We start from the raw sequence: 16,450 nt of genomic DNA on the forward strand, positions 1-16,450 counted from the left end.
AATCGGAAGCAAATAAGCCCCAATTTTTTTTTTTTTAACTTAAGAAAAAAAAAAAAGATTTGTTTTTTAGTAGAGAAAAGGTTTCACCATGTTGGCCAGGCTGGTCTCAAACTCCTGACCTCAGCTTATCTGCCTGCCTCGGCCTCCCAAAATACTGGGATTAAAGGTGTGAGCCACAGCGCCCAGCCAGTTATATTTTATTTCTATCATGACTTTTTTTTTTTTTTTTAAAGGAGTCTCGCTCTGTCACCCAGAATGGAGTGCAGTGGCACAATCTCGGCTCACTGCAGCCTCCGCCTCCCAGTTCAGCCTCCCGAGTAGTTGGGATTACAGGCATCTGCCATCATGTCTGGCTAATTTTTTAAGTTTACTAGAGACAAGGTTTTGCCATGTTGGCTAGGCTGGTCTCGAGCTCCTGACCTCAAGTGACCCACCTGCCTCAGCCTCCCAAAGTGCTGGGATTACAGGCATGAGCCACCATGCTCGGCCTATCATGACCTTTAAAGACTACATTTTAGTCATTTCTCAGTCCTAAATTGTGTGTTATTTTATACTTAGGCTACGGCTATGTGTTAATTGCTTATCTGCCATATTTACCCAACATATAGAGGCAAGATATTTCCAAAACAAGCAGAGGTATTTTTCTGGTTTATATATAAAGAAAGCTTAGAGAAATTTTGAACATGAAAGTAGGTAATACTATTTTCTTATTCTAATCATGTTGTGTTCCCCATGGTCTTCAACAGTAAATTCAATCCTCCTACACCTATCTTTCTACATTATTTCCACAGAAGTCACCAAAGCCTCTGCATACTTATTTTCTTCAGCCTAGTGGAAGTAGCTTCCAATACTAACCTTTTGGTATTCTTTTCCTATTCTTAAATCTACAGCTTCTACAAGCATGTCATACATATATAAATTTGCCTTTCTTTGGGAGGCCAAGGCGGATCACCTGAGGTCAGGAGTTAGAGACCAGCCTGACCAATATGATGAAACCCCGCCTCTACTAAAAATACAAAAATTAGCCAGGCATGGTGCCATGCGCCTGTAATCCCAGCTACGCAGGAGGCTGAGACAGAAGAATCACTTGAACCTGGGAGGCAGAGGTTGCAGTGAGCTGCGATCGTGCCATTGCACTCCAGCCTGGGCAACAAGAGTGAAACTCCATCTCAAAAGAAAAAAAAATTGCTTTTCCAAAACAACCATCCTATTATTTCAGTGAACAGCCTCTTTTTCAAAACTGGAAAGGGAGTTTCATGACCTGCAGCTCCAGAAGGTAAATAAAACATTTAGAAACTATTCTAATGTGAATATAGCATATAGCATCTATCTACACTGAATCTCAAAAATCTTGATTGCCCAAGTTCACCTATAGAAATTTAAATCAGCTGCATCTTGCTTCTGAGACAGGATTATGAAAGATTTGTTTAAAATAATAGTATTGAGCTTGGTGTGCCAAGGTTGTGAATTCTGGGCCATTGAAAATAATCAATCTGGTCAGGCATGGTGGCTCACACCTGTAATCCCAGCACTTTAGGAGGCCGAGGCAGGCAGATCACCTGAGGTCAGGAGTTCGAGACCAGCCTGGCCAACACGGTGAAACCTCATCTCTACTAAAAATACAAAAAATTAGAAAGGCGTGGTGGCACGCGCCTATAATCCCAGCTACTCGGGAGGCTGAGGCAGAAGAAACGCTGGAACCCAGGAGGCAGAGGTTGCAGTGAGCCAAGATTGTGCCACTGCACACCAGCCTGGGCGACAGAATGAGAATCTATCTCAAAAACAAAAAACAAACAAAACAAAATCAATCTATGGATAACTGCAAAGACAATATATTCAAACAACTCAATGTAATGAAAATATATCTCTGTCACATGTGGGGCCCTTATGGCTTCATCTAAAATTGGAAACACTAGGAAAATCTGAAAACAGTCCATTTTTACCAGTGCAACATTCTTTCCTCCAGTTCCTTCAAGAGATCCCGGTTGAGCTCATACAGCTGAGGCAAGTAGTATAGGATCTGATTTAGAATCCGGTCCTCAATCACTGGTTTCCCAAGTTGCCTGGAAGCATGAGCTACTGCATCCCGGAAATCCTATTACAGTCCAGAGCAGGAAAAACAATACACACACATGTAACTTGATAACAAGCTTTTATCCTCAGTCCCCCTCCTCCCTAAAATGATACAGATTGCACAGCTGTATTTCTCATGCAGAATTACAAATCTAAAGTACCCCCTTCCTCCTACCCCACTCACCTAGATAGGAAATTAAAAATAAAAAATAGTGGCTGAGACAATTATTTGATTTTCAAACATACTATATGATATTTATCTTAAACCTTTTAGTTTGATCTCTAAACTTAGCAATTATACTAAGCGAGTGTCTGGAAATTGTAATGCAATTCTAAATAGTCTTTAGAATTATTCCAATACCATCAATATAAACACAATCCATTTACTTTAAAAGTTCCCAGGAGATCTTAGATAATTTTATTCTGGATTTAAGAGTCCCACTGTCCACTTTCAGTCATCATTTCCCAACAACTGGAGCATCCTAGGTGAGGCATGTGGAGAGAGGCACGTGTTGTGGGTTTCCCTCTGTCGTCCAGGATGGAGCGCAGTGGCCCAATCTCAGCTCATGGCAACTTCCCGAGTAGCTGGGACTACAGGCGCATGCCACCATGCCAGGCTCATTTTTGTATTTTTTTTTTTTGAGATGGAGTCTCGCACTGTCACCCACGCTAGAGTACAGTGGCGCGATCTTGGCTCACTGCAACCTCCGCCTCCCGGGTTCAAGCTATTCTCCTGCCTCAACCTCCCGAGTAGCTGGGATTACAGGTGCCCACCACCACACCCAGCTGATTTTTTGTATGTTTTTAGTAGAGACAGCGTTTCACCACGTTGGCCAGGCTGGTCTCGAATTCCTGACCTTCTGATTCGCCCGCCTCAGCCTCCCAAAGTGCTGGGATTACAAGTGTGACCCACTGCACCCAGCCCATTTTTCTATTTTTTGTAGAGACAAGGTTTCACCTTGTTGCCCAGGCTGGTCCTGAACTCCTGAGCTCAAGCAATCCTCCCACTAGGGCCTCCCAAAGTGCTGTGATTATAGGCATGAGCCACCGTGCCTGGCAGGCACATGCTTGATAATCAGAATCCTGGATCCAAGCCCTTGCTCCTTATTTACTGTGTTTCCTTGGGCCAGCCTGATTTCCCTCATCTGCTAAATGAGTATAATACTAGTTATGAGACTTTAATTAGATATTGCACATAAAACTTTTTTTGCAATGCAGTTGGCACACAGAATGGAACATTTTAACTCTGGACCTGAAATTCTCCCCTCCCTCTTGTCAACCTCTCAATAAATTCACCAGGGTTTACACTTTTCACAAATAAGAATCTTTCTCTTCACCTATTATTTTTCATTTACTGTTCTCTAGACTATCTGTACCATGTTTTAATATAGGTCAATATCACCGCACCCTATTACTCCAGAGGACTTGGAAAGGGTGGGGTAGGAGATAAGTATTTGCCTAGATTTCATTGTCCCCTAAGGGTGGGCCTCAAGATATAAGTAAAACAGAGTGAAATCTGTTCCACAGTCCTGAGGATTCAAAAACAAAGATTTTTTCCTTTTTAGAAACAGCAGTTTTAATTAAAATCTGAAAGCAAAGTTTGGGTAAATCACTAATAGGCCTTATCTTCCCTTACCTTTATTTCCAACTGCTTTCCCTTCAGGGATTTACCGGGCAAATGAAATCAACCAAAAAAGATACTGTTCCTTCCACTGATCCTTTCAACACCTGCCCCTAACATACATATATTAACCATGAGGTTTTTTTTTTCTTTTTTTTTTTTTTTTTTTTTTAACTCTGGACAACCAAAAACCTCACGGATAACTTAAAGTATATGAAAGGATTCTTTTTCTAAAGGATGGCTATTTTGAAAAAGTCCAGTCCTCTTATGCTTAATCAATGCTAAAAAACCTTTCACTTAGGACTCAGTACCTGGGACTAAGTTTATTGATCCCACAGTCACATTAGCCCAAAGGAGCCAACTACTCACACCAGTAACTAAAGGACTAACTTGTATACCTAATTAGTATCATATAAAATAAGAGCATTTAATTCTCATAGTATTATAAGCTCTAATCCGGAAAACCACTCAGAACATCTCCAGAAACCAAACGGATATCAGCCAAATTTCACCTCCCAACAGCTTGCTTCAATCAGCACTCACATTTACTAAGAGAAAATAGAGCCACTTAACACTTTTGAAAATCATTAGGCTGCTATCATGCAGGGCTATAGAATACATTTACACATCATGAATAATGTATTCAAAGCAGAATAGTTAAACATCCTCTATGGTTATCTTTTTTGCTTTTGTTTTGACCAGTTTAGTGATTAATATAATCTAGATGCAAGAGTTCCTTGCTCAGCAAAGCAATAAGCGCCACCCTTTCTTCTGGTGGAGTAAGTGATGGCTATATTTGTCTCCTGGCAGCAGGATAACTTTTGTTTCCCAGTTGGAAGGTATTTCCTCTGCCATGACAGTGACAGTGATGTTAGCTGCTAAGTAACTTAAGGACCCGGTTTGACACAGCTTTTGCCAGACCCTGCATTCCATATGTCTGCCACCATTGCCAAAAAGGGAACTTGTTTATTTAAGACGCATTTAATAGAGACCAGCCAAATACAAACTGAACTGACCAGTGAGATGGCTGCCTCTAAATGGAGGCCCTTTTCACACACCAGGCAAAACTCTGCTTTTCCCAGTACTACTGGATGTTTTCAGGCAGCTCGGAATGGACTGATGGCCCACAATGTTTTCTTTTAAAGTAAAAGCAGTATGTCAGAATAAAATAGAAATTTAATAATTAAAATAGCAGAAGTACACTTAATAAAGGCTATAAGAATTTTGAGAGTATATATCCATGAAACCCACAGAGTTACTTTTTTTTTTTTTGAGACAGAGTTTCACTCTGGTTGCCCAGGCTGGAGTGCAATGGCACGATCTCAGCTCACCACAACCTCCGCTTCCCGGGTTCAAGCAATTCTCCTGCCTCAGCCTCCTGAGTAGCTGGGATTACAGGCATGTGCCACCACACCTGGCTAATTTTGTATTTTTAGTAGAGACAGGGTTTCTCCATGTTGGTCAGGCTGGGCTCGAACTCCCAACCTCAGGTGATTCGCCTGCCTCGGCCTCCCAAAGTGCTGGGATTATAGGCATGAGCCACAGCGCCCAGCTTACTTTTTTTTTTGAGAAAGAGTTTCACTCTTGTTGCCCAGGCTGGAGTGCAGTGGTGCAATCTCAGCTCACTGCAACCTCCACCTCCCGAGTTCAAGTGATTTCTCCTGCCTCAGCCTCCCAAGTAGCTGGGATTACAGGCACTTGCCACCACGCCCGGCTAATTTTTGTATTTTTAGTAGATACAGGGATTTCACCATGTTGGCCAGCTGGTCTCGAACTCCTGACCTCAGGTGATCTACCTGCCTCAGCCTCTGAAAGTGCTGGGATTACAGGTGTGAGCCACCACACCCGGCCTTTTTTTTTTTTTTTTTTGAGACAGAGTCTCGCTCTGTCGTCCAGGATGGAGTGCAGTGGTGCGATCTCAGCTCACTGCAACCTCCGACTCCCAGGTTCAAGCCATTCTCTTGCCTCATCTCCTGAGTAGCTGGGATTATAGGTGTGTGCCACCACATTTGGCTAGCTTTTTGTATTTTTAGTAGAGATGGGGTTTCACCATGTTGGCCAGACTGGTTTTGAACTCCTGGCCTCAAGTGATCTTCCTGTCTCAGCTTCCCAAAGTGTTGGGATTACAGGCGTGAGCCATTGTGTCCAACCAGAGAATTACATATTCTAAGTAAGCATTCGGCAAAGATTCTGTACTGGTCAGGTTCCTGAATCTTTTCTTAGGCCCATCTGTGCACTTTCTTGTAAAATCCAGTTTTAGCAAGAACCTCCCACCCTTGATATTGTTCGGGTTCTTCATCCTCTACCATTGCCCAGGTGACGTATGATCACCCTGGCTGGTCCGTCTTCAGGAAGAATCCTCTTAAGTTGGTTTAGCCAGAATCTCCCCTGCTCCTGAAGTTTCTTGTTAGTAATTTTCCATCCACTAACGCCCACTTTGCTCCTCCTTGGCTATAAATTCCCACTTGCCCGTAATATATTTGGAGTTGAGCCTAATCTCTCTCCACTACTGCAAAATCCCATTGCAGTGGTCCCTATGTCTGTTGTTTTTTGTTTTTGAGATGGAGTTTTGCTCTGTCGTCCAGGCTGGAGTGTGGTACGATCTCGGCTCACTGCAACCTCTGCCTCTTGGGTTCAAGCGATTCTACTGCCTCAGCCTCTCGAGTAGCTGAGATTACAGGCATATGCCACCACGCCCAGCTAATTTTTGTATTTTTAGTAGATATGGGGTTTCACCAGGTTGGCCAGACTGGTCTTGAACTCCTGACCTCAAGTGAACCACCCACCTTGGCCTCCCAAAGTGCTGGGATTATAGGCATGAGCCACTGCGCCAGGCCCCCTATGCCATTGTGATAGTCCTGAATAAAGCCTGCCATACTGTGCTTTTGCTTCAACAAGTGTCATTGAATAATTGGGCTCCACTCCCAATTTTGGCCTCCATAACCACATGCAGCAGTTCTGGCCCCAGTCTCATTCCCTCACCTCTTGGGCCACCATTTCCTGACAGCTGTGTGCTACAGCCCCAATGCCAGATGTAACTAATTCACACAGGAACCACACGCAGAATCTTTAACTTCTCAGCTCTTCATGAACCTCAGCCATTGCCAAAACTGGTGCCACTGGGAGGAGGTGACATCTTTTTTTTATAAAAGGATTATTACAACATATGTCTGGTTATTTTTCTAAATGTTAACAACCAGGATAATTTGGGAAAGTGTGATGACAAAAGCCAGAGGCAAAGCTATTTTGAGGCAGAAGAATCTAAATTCACTAACACCTCCTTGACAAAATCGGTGAGGATGCAAGACAGCAGGATTAGCTCTTCAAAAGTTAGATCCAGAGTTTAATTTTTCACACTGGAAAAGCTGGGTAAATAAAATATTAAAATAGCGGGGGGAGGAGTTAAGAGTGTGAAAATGTTAGTTAGCTATAGAGTTTGTTAGCATCAAGTACCTAGACTTCATCCTTACAACAAAACCTACCAAAGATTCTGCATGCAAAATTGAACCACCTACACTGTAGTTTCTGGTCATAATAACCAAATGCTTGTTTAATGTGGAATTTGTAGAGCTAGAAATGGGCCTCCGAATTATGAAGCATATGATAATATTATTCTTACTAATTCCCCAAAACCTACAAATCAGAATCAGATTAACTTTAAGTTGATCTTTAATTCTTTTGAGATATTAACATACCAGCTTTGCCAGCTCGAATCACTGAGGGAAGACCTAAGCAAAAAATCAATGCAAATAAAATCAAGTATGAGCATCTGAGGCAATGAAGCACAAAACAGATGGCCTTGTTCATGGGGTCAGGCTTTATATCTCCAGCACCAATGAGGGGTATGTGACTTAATTACCAGCTGTCCTGACCCAGCTGCCTGACCTCAGGGCATTACTGAACTACTATCATGACACAGTGAATTACAAAGACCAAATGAACATATGGACAGACATGGAGCCCTACAAGGTTCCCTGTCCTCATGAAGGACACCAGGAATCACTTCACTTTAAGCAAAAGCAAAGCAGCTGTGGAGGTCAAAGTGCTATGATAAATATGCAGAAATGAGTGTGAAACTATGGAGTAAAAGTAGAGGTGGGAAAGTCCCCACATTAACCATTTGACTTTGTTTTTAAAATAAAAATATTTTCCCAATGAAATTATTCTTCCCTCTCTATATGTAGACCCAGTGATACGGTATATAATCATCAGTGGTGCATAATCATCAATGCAAAACTGTAGAAAACATAACTGAAAGCAATCTTTTATGTCTAGTTTCCAATCTCCTTTAATAACACTAACAAGTAATCATCATAATAACTCTAAGTGACCAAGATCTAGCTTCATTGTCATCTTTAGAAGATGAAAAATAAGTTTCTCTGGTTTCCAGGGCAACTAAAAGAATTCTGAAAGCAAGCTAATATATCCAAAGCTACACTACATCCTATACAGCATGGTAGAGATTTCAAGTAATAATTTTCAATCAATTGCTAAAGAACAACTAAGTACAAGGGCTCAGACAGACCAGACTTGAAAGTCTGGTTTTCCTATTAAGTAGTGGGTTATTTTTGACAGTTAGCTTACTTTCTTCATTGAAAAAAATAGGAATAACATCTATTTGATAGGGTTGTTACGAGGATTAAAACAGATAATTGACGTAACATAGCATGCTGCAAGGAACATAGAGAGCACTTAATAGAACACCATTTATTTAACTAAATGGGATTCGGTTAGGTTAAATGATCAGATGAACATCATTTAAGATCCACAAGTCACCTTCCCTCCCTCTCTCCACAAGTCCCTGAAGGCTTGGAAAGACAGCTGTGAAACAGAGGCATCTAAAGAGAAGGAAATACCAAACCAAGGTAGGGAAAACACCTCAGCAGCAAAACAAAGGTACTCTGAACAATGAGCTTCATTCAGTGAAGAACAGTTCTCACGTGAAAGAAGCTGCTCCAGAGTAAAGGTTTGGTAGCCATGTCAACAGAAGCTAGAGAAAGATTCTTTACAACTAAAGAAAAAATGCTGAAAATGGTCACAAGACTCAAAAGTCAGGGTGTATTCAGTAAAACAGCATGAAGTGATTTTAACATGGAAAAAAAAATGAGAACTGAGAAAGCCTTCTATTCCTTTTACAATGCAAAAAAAAAAAAAAAATCTATTTAGTAACAGACATCTGGACGCCTAGGGTAGCCTTGCCTCTGGCTCTATGGATTTTATTGAGTCTCTCAAATTTTCAAGGAAATGTACGTCTCCATCTAAAGAAACTAGTGAAGCAAAGATGCTTCATTACTAACACTATATAGCCAGTCCATCTTTGTCTAAAAAAATCCCTTCCAAATATATATATATTATATAACATATAGCATATATATTATATAACATATAGCATATATTATATAATATATAGCATATATTATATAATATATAGCATATATTATATTATATATTATGTTATAATTATATATTATATATTGTTATATAATATATAGCATATATTATATTATATATTATATAATATATAGCATATATTATATTATATATTATATAATATATAGCATATATTATATTATATATTATATAATATATAGCATATATTATATTATATATTATATAATATATAGCATATATTATATTATATATTATATAATATATAGCATATATTATATTATATATTATATAGCATATATTATATTATATAATATATAGCATATATTATATTATATATTATATAATATATAGCATATATTATATTATATATAGCACATATTTTATATATAGCATATATAGCATATATTATATAATATATAGCATATATTATATATAATACATAGTATATTATATATCACATAGTATATTATATATCACATATATTATACATAACATATAGTATATTATATATAGTTTTATATAGTATTATATATAGTATAATATATATAAGAATCCCTTGAGCCTAGGAGTTCAAAACTGCAGTGAGCTGATTGCACCACTGCACTCTAGCATGGATGACACAGCAAACCCTTATTTCAAAAAAAAAAAAAAAGGGACAATATTTTGTCACCCTAACAAATTTGTTGAGTGTCAAGCTTATTGTCATTTCATATAAATTATAATGTTTGATAAATAAGTGACTATACATATAGTATTATATATAGTATATATAGTATATTATATGATATATAATACTATATAATAGTAATCATATATAATATATAGTACATATACTATATATAATATGTATAATATATAATAGATTGCTATACTACATATTACATACACTATACAATTATATATACAATACATAGTATATTATATATACTATATATCATACTATATATTATATAGTATACTATATATACTATATATTATACACATACACACACACACACACACACACACACTTTTTTTTTTGAGAGGGAGTTTCGCTCTTGTTGCCCAGGCTGGAGTGCAATGGCACAATCTCGACTCACCGCAACCTCTGCCTCCTGGGTTCAAGAGATTCTCCTGCCTCAGCCTCCAGAGTAGCTGGGATTACAGACATGTGCCACCACGCCCGGCTAATTTTTGTATTTTTAGTAGAGATGGGGTTTCTCCATGTTGGTCAGGCTGTCTCGAACTCCTGACCTCGTGTGATCCACCCGCCCTGGCCTCCCAAGGTGCTGGGATTACAGGCATGAGCCACCGTACGCGGCCCAAATATTTTTTTAAATGCAGACTATTTGTACGTTTACATAATATTTTTATAGAGATATTTACTAAGGCTAGCTCCCATCAGAGAGCAAATAAGACAACCAAAAACCTTCCTATTAACTTGTACTTAATTATATCAGATGTCTACGGTGTGGTGGGGATGCTCAGGGCAGAGCAGCAAATATACAAGAAACTCATTTTGAAAAGCCACTTATTTATTAAACATATTATAATTTATATGAAATGACAGTAAGCTTGCCACTCAACAAATTTGTTAGGGTGACAAAATATTGTCCTTTTTTTTTTGGAAAAAGGGTTTGCTGTGTCATCCATGCTAGAGTGCAGTGATGCAATCAGCTCACTGCAGTTTTGAACTCCTAGGCTCAAGGGATACTTCTGGCTCAGCCTCCTGAGTAGGTGGGATTATAAGTGTGTGCTACCCATGCCTAGCTTTGTCCTATCATTAAAAAAAGAAAATCTATTACAAAAGAGAACTGGCTGGGCATAGTGGCTCATGCCTGTAATTCCAGAACTTTGGGAGGCTGAGGTGGGCAGATTGCTCAGGAGTTCGAGACCAGCCTGGACAACATGGCTAAAACCCATCTCCACTAAAAATACAACAAATTAGCCTGGCGTGGCAGATGGCTGTGGTCCCAGCTACTCAGGAGGCTGAGATGGGAGGATCGCTTGAGCCCAGGAGGTAGAGCTTGCAGTGAGTGGAAATCATGCCACTGCACTCCAGCCTGGGTGACAAAGTGAGACCCTGAGTCATTAAAAAAAAAAGGAGAGAGAGAGGAAGAGAGAACTTATCAATATTACCAATATAGCCAAAAATCAATGTGAGAAACTATTCACAGGGAAATATTTTCTCAAAACAAATTAGCAATGTTAAGAATTTTTAAAGAATTTCCAAAGCTACAGATTTTTCACATAGGAATCAGGCCCCTATTTTTGTTTTGTTTTGTTTTGTTTTGCTTTGAGACAGAGTCTTGATCTGTCACCCATGTTGGAGTGCAGTGGTACCATCTTGGCTCACTGCAACCTCTGCCTCCTGGGTTCAAGTGATTCTCCTGCCTCAGCCTCCTGAGTAGCTAGGACTACAGGCATGCCACCACACCTGGCTAATTTTTGTATTTTAGTGGAGATGGGGTTTCGCCATGTTGGCCAGGCTGGTTTCAAACTCCTGACCTCAGGTGATCTACCCGCTTCAGCCTCCCACAGTGCTGGGATTACAGTCATGAGCCACCACACCATGCCAGGCCCCTAGGTTTCTGTTGGACCAAGTACAGAGCACAGGTAATCATTTAGTTAATGTGAATCATGCCTAAGTGTAACCTACTTTTCATGTTTGTATGTATCCATTCAAAGAAAACCTGAAAATAATGATACTGTTTGCCAAGACTTAAATGGATGTATATTTGGTGAACCTTTCATTTCTCCACAATTAAGCCTAATTTATGATGTTAATAATTACACCACATAAGTAAACTGTCACTTCAACTCCTTTTTTCATTTTCATCTACCTTTTCCTTTTGTTTTACCCCTTTCTTAAGTCTTAATATCTTGCCTAAATATAATTGAAATAAAGTAACACTAAAAGCACTTTAACTGTCAATGCATAATGAAACTTGTGAAAACCTGCAAGGACAAAGGAGTGCATGAGAAAAATGAATATGCACCCTGACACATATCATAATTCTTTCCTAACAAGTCTGTTCAAGTTGACAATTATAGGCTGGCTGCAGTGGCTCATGTCAGTAATCCCAGCACTTTAGGAGGCCAAGGCGGGTTGATCACTTGAGCCCATGAGTTTGAGATCAGCCTGGGTAACATGTTGAAACCCCATCTCTACAAAAAATACAAAATTTAGCTGGGCATGGTGGTGAGTGCCTGTAGTCCCAGCTGCTCAGGAGCCTGAGGTAGGAGAATTGCCTGAGCCCAGGAGGTTGAAAGGCTGCAGTGAGCTAAGATCGCACCACTGCACTCTAGCCTGGGCAACAGAATAAGATGCTCTCTCAAACCAAAAAAAAAAAAAAAAAGTTGACCATTTAAAAAACAGAAAATAGAACTAAAACTTAGTTGTAAAAGTGTCTATTTCTAATCTCTCCTAAATGGAGGTGGTAAAAGGAAAAATAGTAAGAAAATTGCCTATTTCAAGTCTGTTTCTGGGAGCTTATTTAGGTAGGAGAAAAACACTTTTGGACAATGATAATGATGCTCTTCATGTATTGCTAATGCAAAACTCTAACAGCAAGTATCTTCAGCAAATGCCTAAGAAAATATATTATCACCTTAAAAACTGTTATGAAGACATAAAGTTTGAAGACTTTGGACATATAGCTACTAAGATTCTTTCAGAAATCATGTTATCTACATATATGAAATACATACATTTTAGAAAATGTCTATCATTAAGTTAGTAATGCTGAAAACTTCTAGGGGTAGGGAAAGTACAAAAGGGAATAGTCTTAGACTTCAAGAAAATATTAGCAGATACTTACAATATGCAAAAGTTTTAACACATCCACAAACCTGTAAAAAAACAACAATGAAAAAAATGTTTTAAACGTGCCAATGGGGGGAAAACAGTCTTCTGAATTGTAAACTAGATACCTACACTTTCTCTGAGCTCATGATCTCCTTGGCAATATGATGAACTTTACTTTTCATTCCATTATCTTCATCCTGTGGATAAGAGCACATTTAGCACGAACTCATAAAAGAATAATGAAGATCAGCTATGAGCTAGTCAGACATGAATTTTAACTGTGATACTTGTAAGTTTCCTCCTAGCACACAGTTCATACCATATAACATTTCAAATGGCAAACGTGGAGAATTGGATGAGGGATAAACCATGTCACAGGAATAGCTGAGAGCAATCAGTAATCTTCACTGTCATTAGCTGGATTGATGAACTGCCCTGAGTAGCTCCAGAACCTTGCTGGGATGCAACCATCAGTGGTTCAAAATGGAAGTCACAAACTAAAAAGGCTACAGGGGAAGTGGCCCCTTACAGATAGATACCAGAAGAAGACTCCTTTGGGTGTGTACAAATAATTTAAGAATTTGGCTGGGTGCAGTGGCTCATGCCTGTAATCCCAACACTCTGGGAGGCCGAGGCAGGTGGATCACCTGAGGTTGGGAGTTCAAGACCAGCCTGACCAACATGGGGAAACCCCGCCTCCGCTAAAAGTACAAAATTAGCTGGGCGTGGTGGCTCATGCCTGTAATCCCAGCTGCTCGGGAGTCTGAGGCAGGAGAATTGCTTGAACTCAGAAGGCAGAGGTTGCAGTGAGCCGAGATCGCGCCATTGCACTATAGCCTGGGCAACAAGGGTGAAACTCTGTCTCAAAAACAAAAACAAACAAACAAACAAAAATAATTAGTTAATATCCAATAGGAATGTACATGAGAACTTCACCATAAGTAAAGGTATTTTAACTCACAACTTAAATATAGTCTGAACATGGCTCTTCTTCAATCTATAACAAATATAAGTCAAAATTACAGTCACAGGCTCTCCGAATTTCCTTAAAATCCCTTTTAGATATATGCTTAGAGAGTCAAGGCAGTTTTATGCTAAGGAGCTGAAATGAAATTCGTGTGTGTGTGTGTGTGTGTGTGTGTGTGTGAGAGAGAGAGAGATGGAGTCCCGCTCTGCCGCCCAGGCTGGAGTGCAGTGGTGTGATCTCAGCTCACTGCAACCTCTGCCTCCCGGGTTCGAGAGATTCTCCTGCCTCAGCCTCCCGAGTAGCTGGGACTACAGGTGCGTGCCATCACGGCTGGCTAATTTTTTTGTACTTTTAGTAGAGACGGGGTTTCACCATGTTAGCCAGGATGGTCTCGATCTCCTGACCTTGTGATCTGTCCACATTGGCCTTCCAAAGCGTTGGGATTACAGGTGTGAGCCACCGTGCCCGGCCATGAAATTCTTTTATCATGGACTACTTTGTATAAAAACTAAATGCCCTAGCAGGAACAAAAAAAATGTGCATCTTTAACAAAATAATAATAAAGATGACTCAAAAAGAGGTCTCAGTATTTAGGTGAATTTGTTGTTGTTGTTTTCAATAAAATATCAAGAGTTGGATTTAGTTCCAGGGAAATCAGAGAAAAGGAGAGAAGCTTCTCTCCATTTATGTTCCAGTTCAAGATCAGAACACTACAGTTCCACAGTAAAGACCAAAAAGAGTAAATAAGGAACAAGCAAGTATAAATTTTAGATGTTACACCTAAGGTGAAAATGATGACTGCTGACATTAAAACGAAAATGCTTGGATGTTTCTTTGAAGAAACGTCAGACCTGGTTTTAGAAAGAGGTCTCTTTGCATTCTCGTAGGCACTGGCAACACCAGGACACGGTTATTTTGTGCTGACCAGGGTGCAGCTGGACAAGGCAATGACATGATAAACATTAAAAATGACCATGACAGTCCAGCAGTCATTCATTAATGAAATGCCACAGGAAAAAAAAATATGGTAGCAACTTCTCTCTAAAGTAGTCTTCTTTTTAACATTGGAATCATGGATCTAGCAGATCTGTTTCCCTGAGACTCACTGTGATGGATCACATGACTATGTTAGTTCTTCATTTGGGAAAATTTTTTTTCTTTTTTCTAAGTTTCCACATACAACACTGAGGGAAAAAACTTTTTTCGACTGCTTCCAGAATTTCAGTGTGATAACCAAGGTAAAAAAATAGATGCAGGTTTAACAATGAAACCCTTCTGAAAATTACATTTTAATAAATTAAAAAAATATATGACTATATATGTTCCATACATACACTGAAACCCTTTTATTTGTTACTTTATTAAAGCATGGGTGATGTTCAAGTGAATAAATGGGGAGAGGATTCCTCAAGGTTTTATAGTATGTTAAAATTTAGATTTTTAAAAACTGTAATCAGGCCGGGCGCACTGGCTCACACCTGTAATTCCAGCACTTTGGTAGGCCAAGGCAGGTGGGTCACCTGAGGTCAGGAGTTCGAGACCAGCCTGACTAACAAGGGGAAACCCCATCTCTACTAAAAATACAAAAAATTAGCTGGGCGTGGTGGCGCATGCCTGTAGTCCCAGCTACTCGGGAGGCTGAGGCAGGAGAATCGCTTGAACCTGGGAGGTGGAGGTTGCAGCGAGCCGAGATGGTGCCACTGCACTCTAGCCTGGGCAAGAAAAGTGAAACTCTGTCTCAAAACAAAACAAAACAAAACAAAAAACAAAAAAAACCTGCAATCACTTCTATGCTCACAAGAAGTCAGAGAACTATAGGGGAAAGTTTTATTTTTGCATTCATTCTTTTTATTATATTGAGAACCATTAGAATCATAAATAGTAGTCAGTCATTAGAGTGAATGAAGTCAAACACAGGGACTACATAAAGTGAGAGTTGGACCAAGAGCACAGTCCCAAAGAACACCCACTTAAAACAGAGATTTGCCAAGACTCAAAGTTGACTATTTGTTGTGGGAAGTCAGGAACCCCAAACGGAGGGACTGGCTGAAGCCATGGCAGAAGAACATAAATTGTTAAGATTTCACGGACATTTATTAGTTCCCCAAAATTAATACTTTTGTAATTTCTTATGCCTGTCTTTACTGCAATCTCTGAACATAAATTGTGAAGATTTCATGGACACTTATCACTTCCCCAATCAATACCCTTGTGATTTCCTATGCCTGTCTTTACTTTAATCTCTTAATCCCGTCATCTTCGTAAGCTGAGGGGGATGTATGTTGCCTCAGGACCCTGTGTTGATTGTGTTAACTGCACAAATTGTTTGTAGAGCATGTGTGTTTGAACAATATAAAATCTGGGCACCTTGAAAAAAGAACAAGATAACAGCAATGTTCAGGGCACAAGAGAGATAACTTTAAACTCTGACTGCCAGTGAGCCGGGAGGAACAGAGCCATATTTCTATTCTTTCAAAAGCAAATGGGAGAAATATTGCTGAATTCTTTTTCTCAGCAAGGAACATCCCTGAGAAAGAGAATGCATCCCTGAGGGTGGGCCTCTGAAATGGCTGCTTCGGGGCCGGCAGTCTTTTATGGTCGAGCTGTAGGG

The 16,450-nt window shown here is 39.6% G+C and overlaps 1 protein-coding gene across 1 annotated transcript in view; it reads right to left on the minus strand.

Annotated features, from left to right (window-relative positions):
* The window catches only part of FGD6 (FYVE, RhoGEF and PH domain containing 6), a 136,953-nt gene that overhangs the window by 59,089 nt on the left and 61,414 nt on the right, over window positions 1–16,450 (minus strand). The window contains exons 4-6 of the mRNA XM_019039355.4: window positions 13,002–13,069; window positions 12,886–12,916; window positions 1,944–2,095 (exon numbers count right to left, since the gene is read on the minus strand). Of these exons, the coding sequence (XP_018894900.3) occupies window positions 1,944–2,095; window positions 12,886–12,916; window positions 13,002–13,069 (251 nt within the window). The remainder of the gene's footprint in view (window positions 1–1,943; window positions 2,096–12,885; window positions 12,917–13,001; window positions 13,070–16,450) is intronic.

Source organism: Gorilla gorilla, chromosome 10 (assembly GCF_029281585.2).
Source record: "Gorilla gorilla gorilla isolate KB3781 chromosome 10, NHGRI_mGorGor1-v2.1_pri, whole genome shotgun sequence".
Lineage (NCBI taxonomy): Eukaryota > Metazoa > Chordata > Mammalia > Primates > Hominidae > Gorilla > Gorilla gorilla.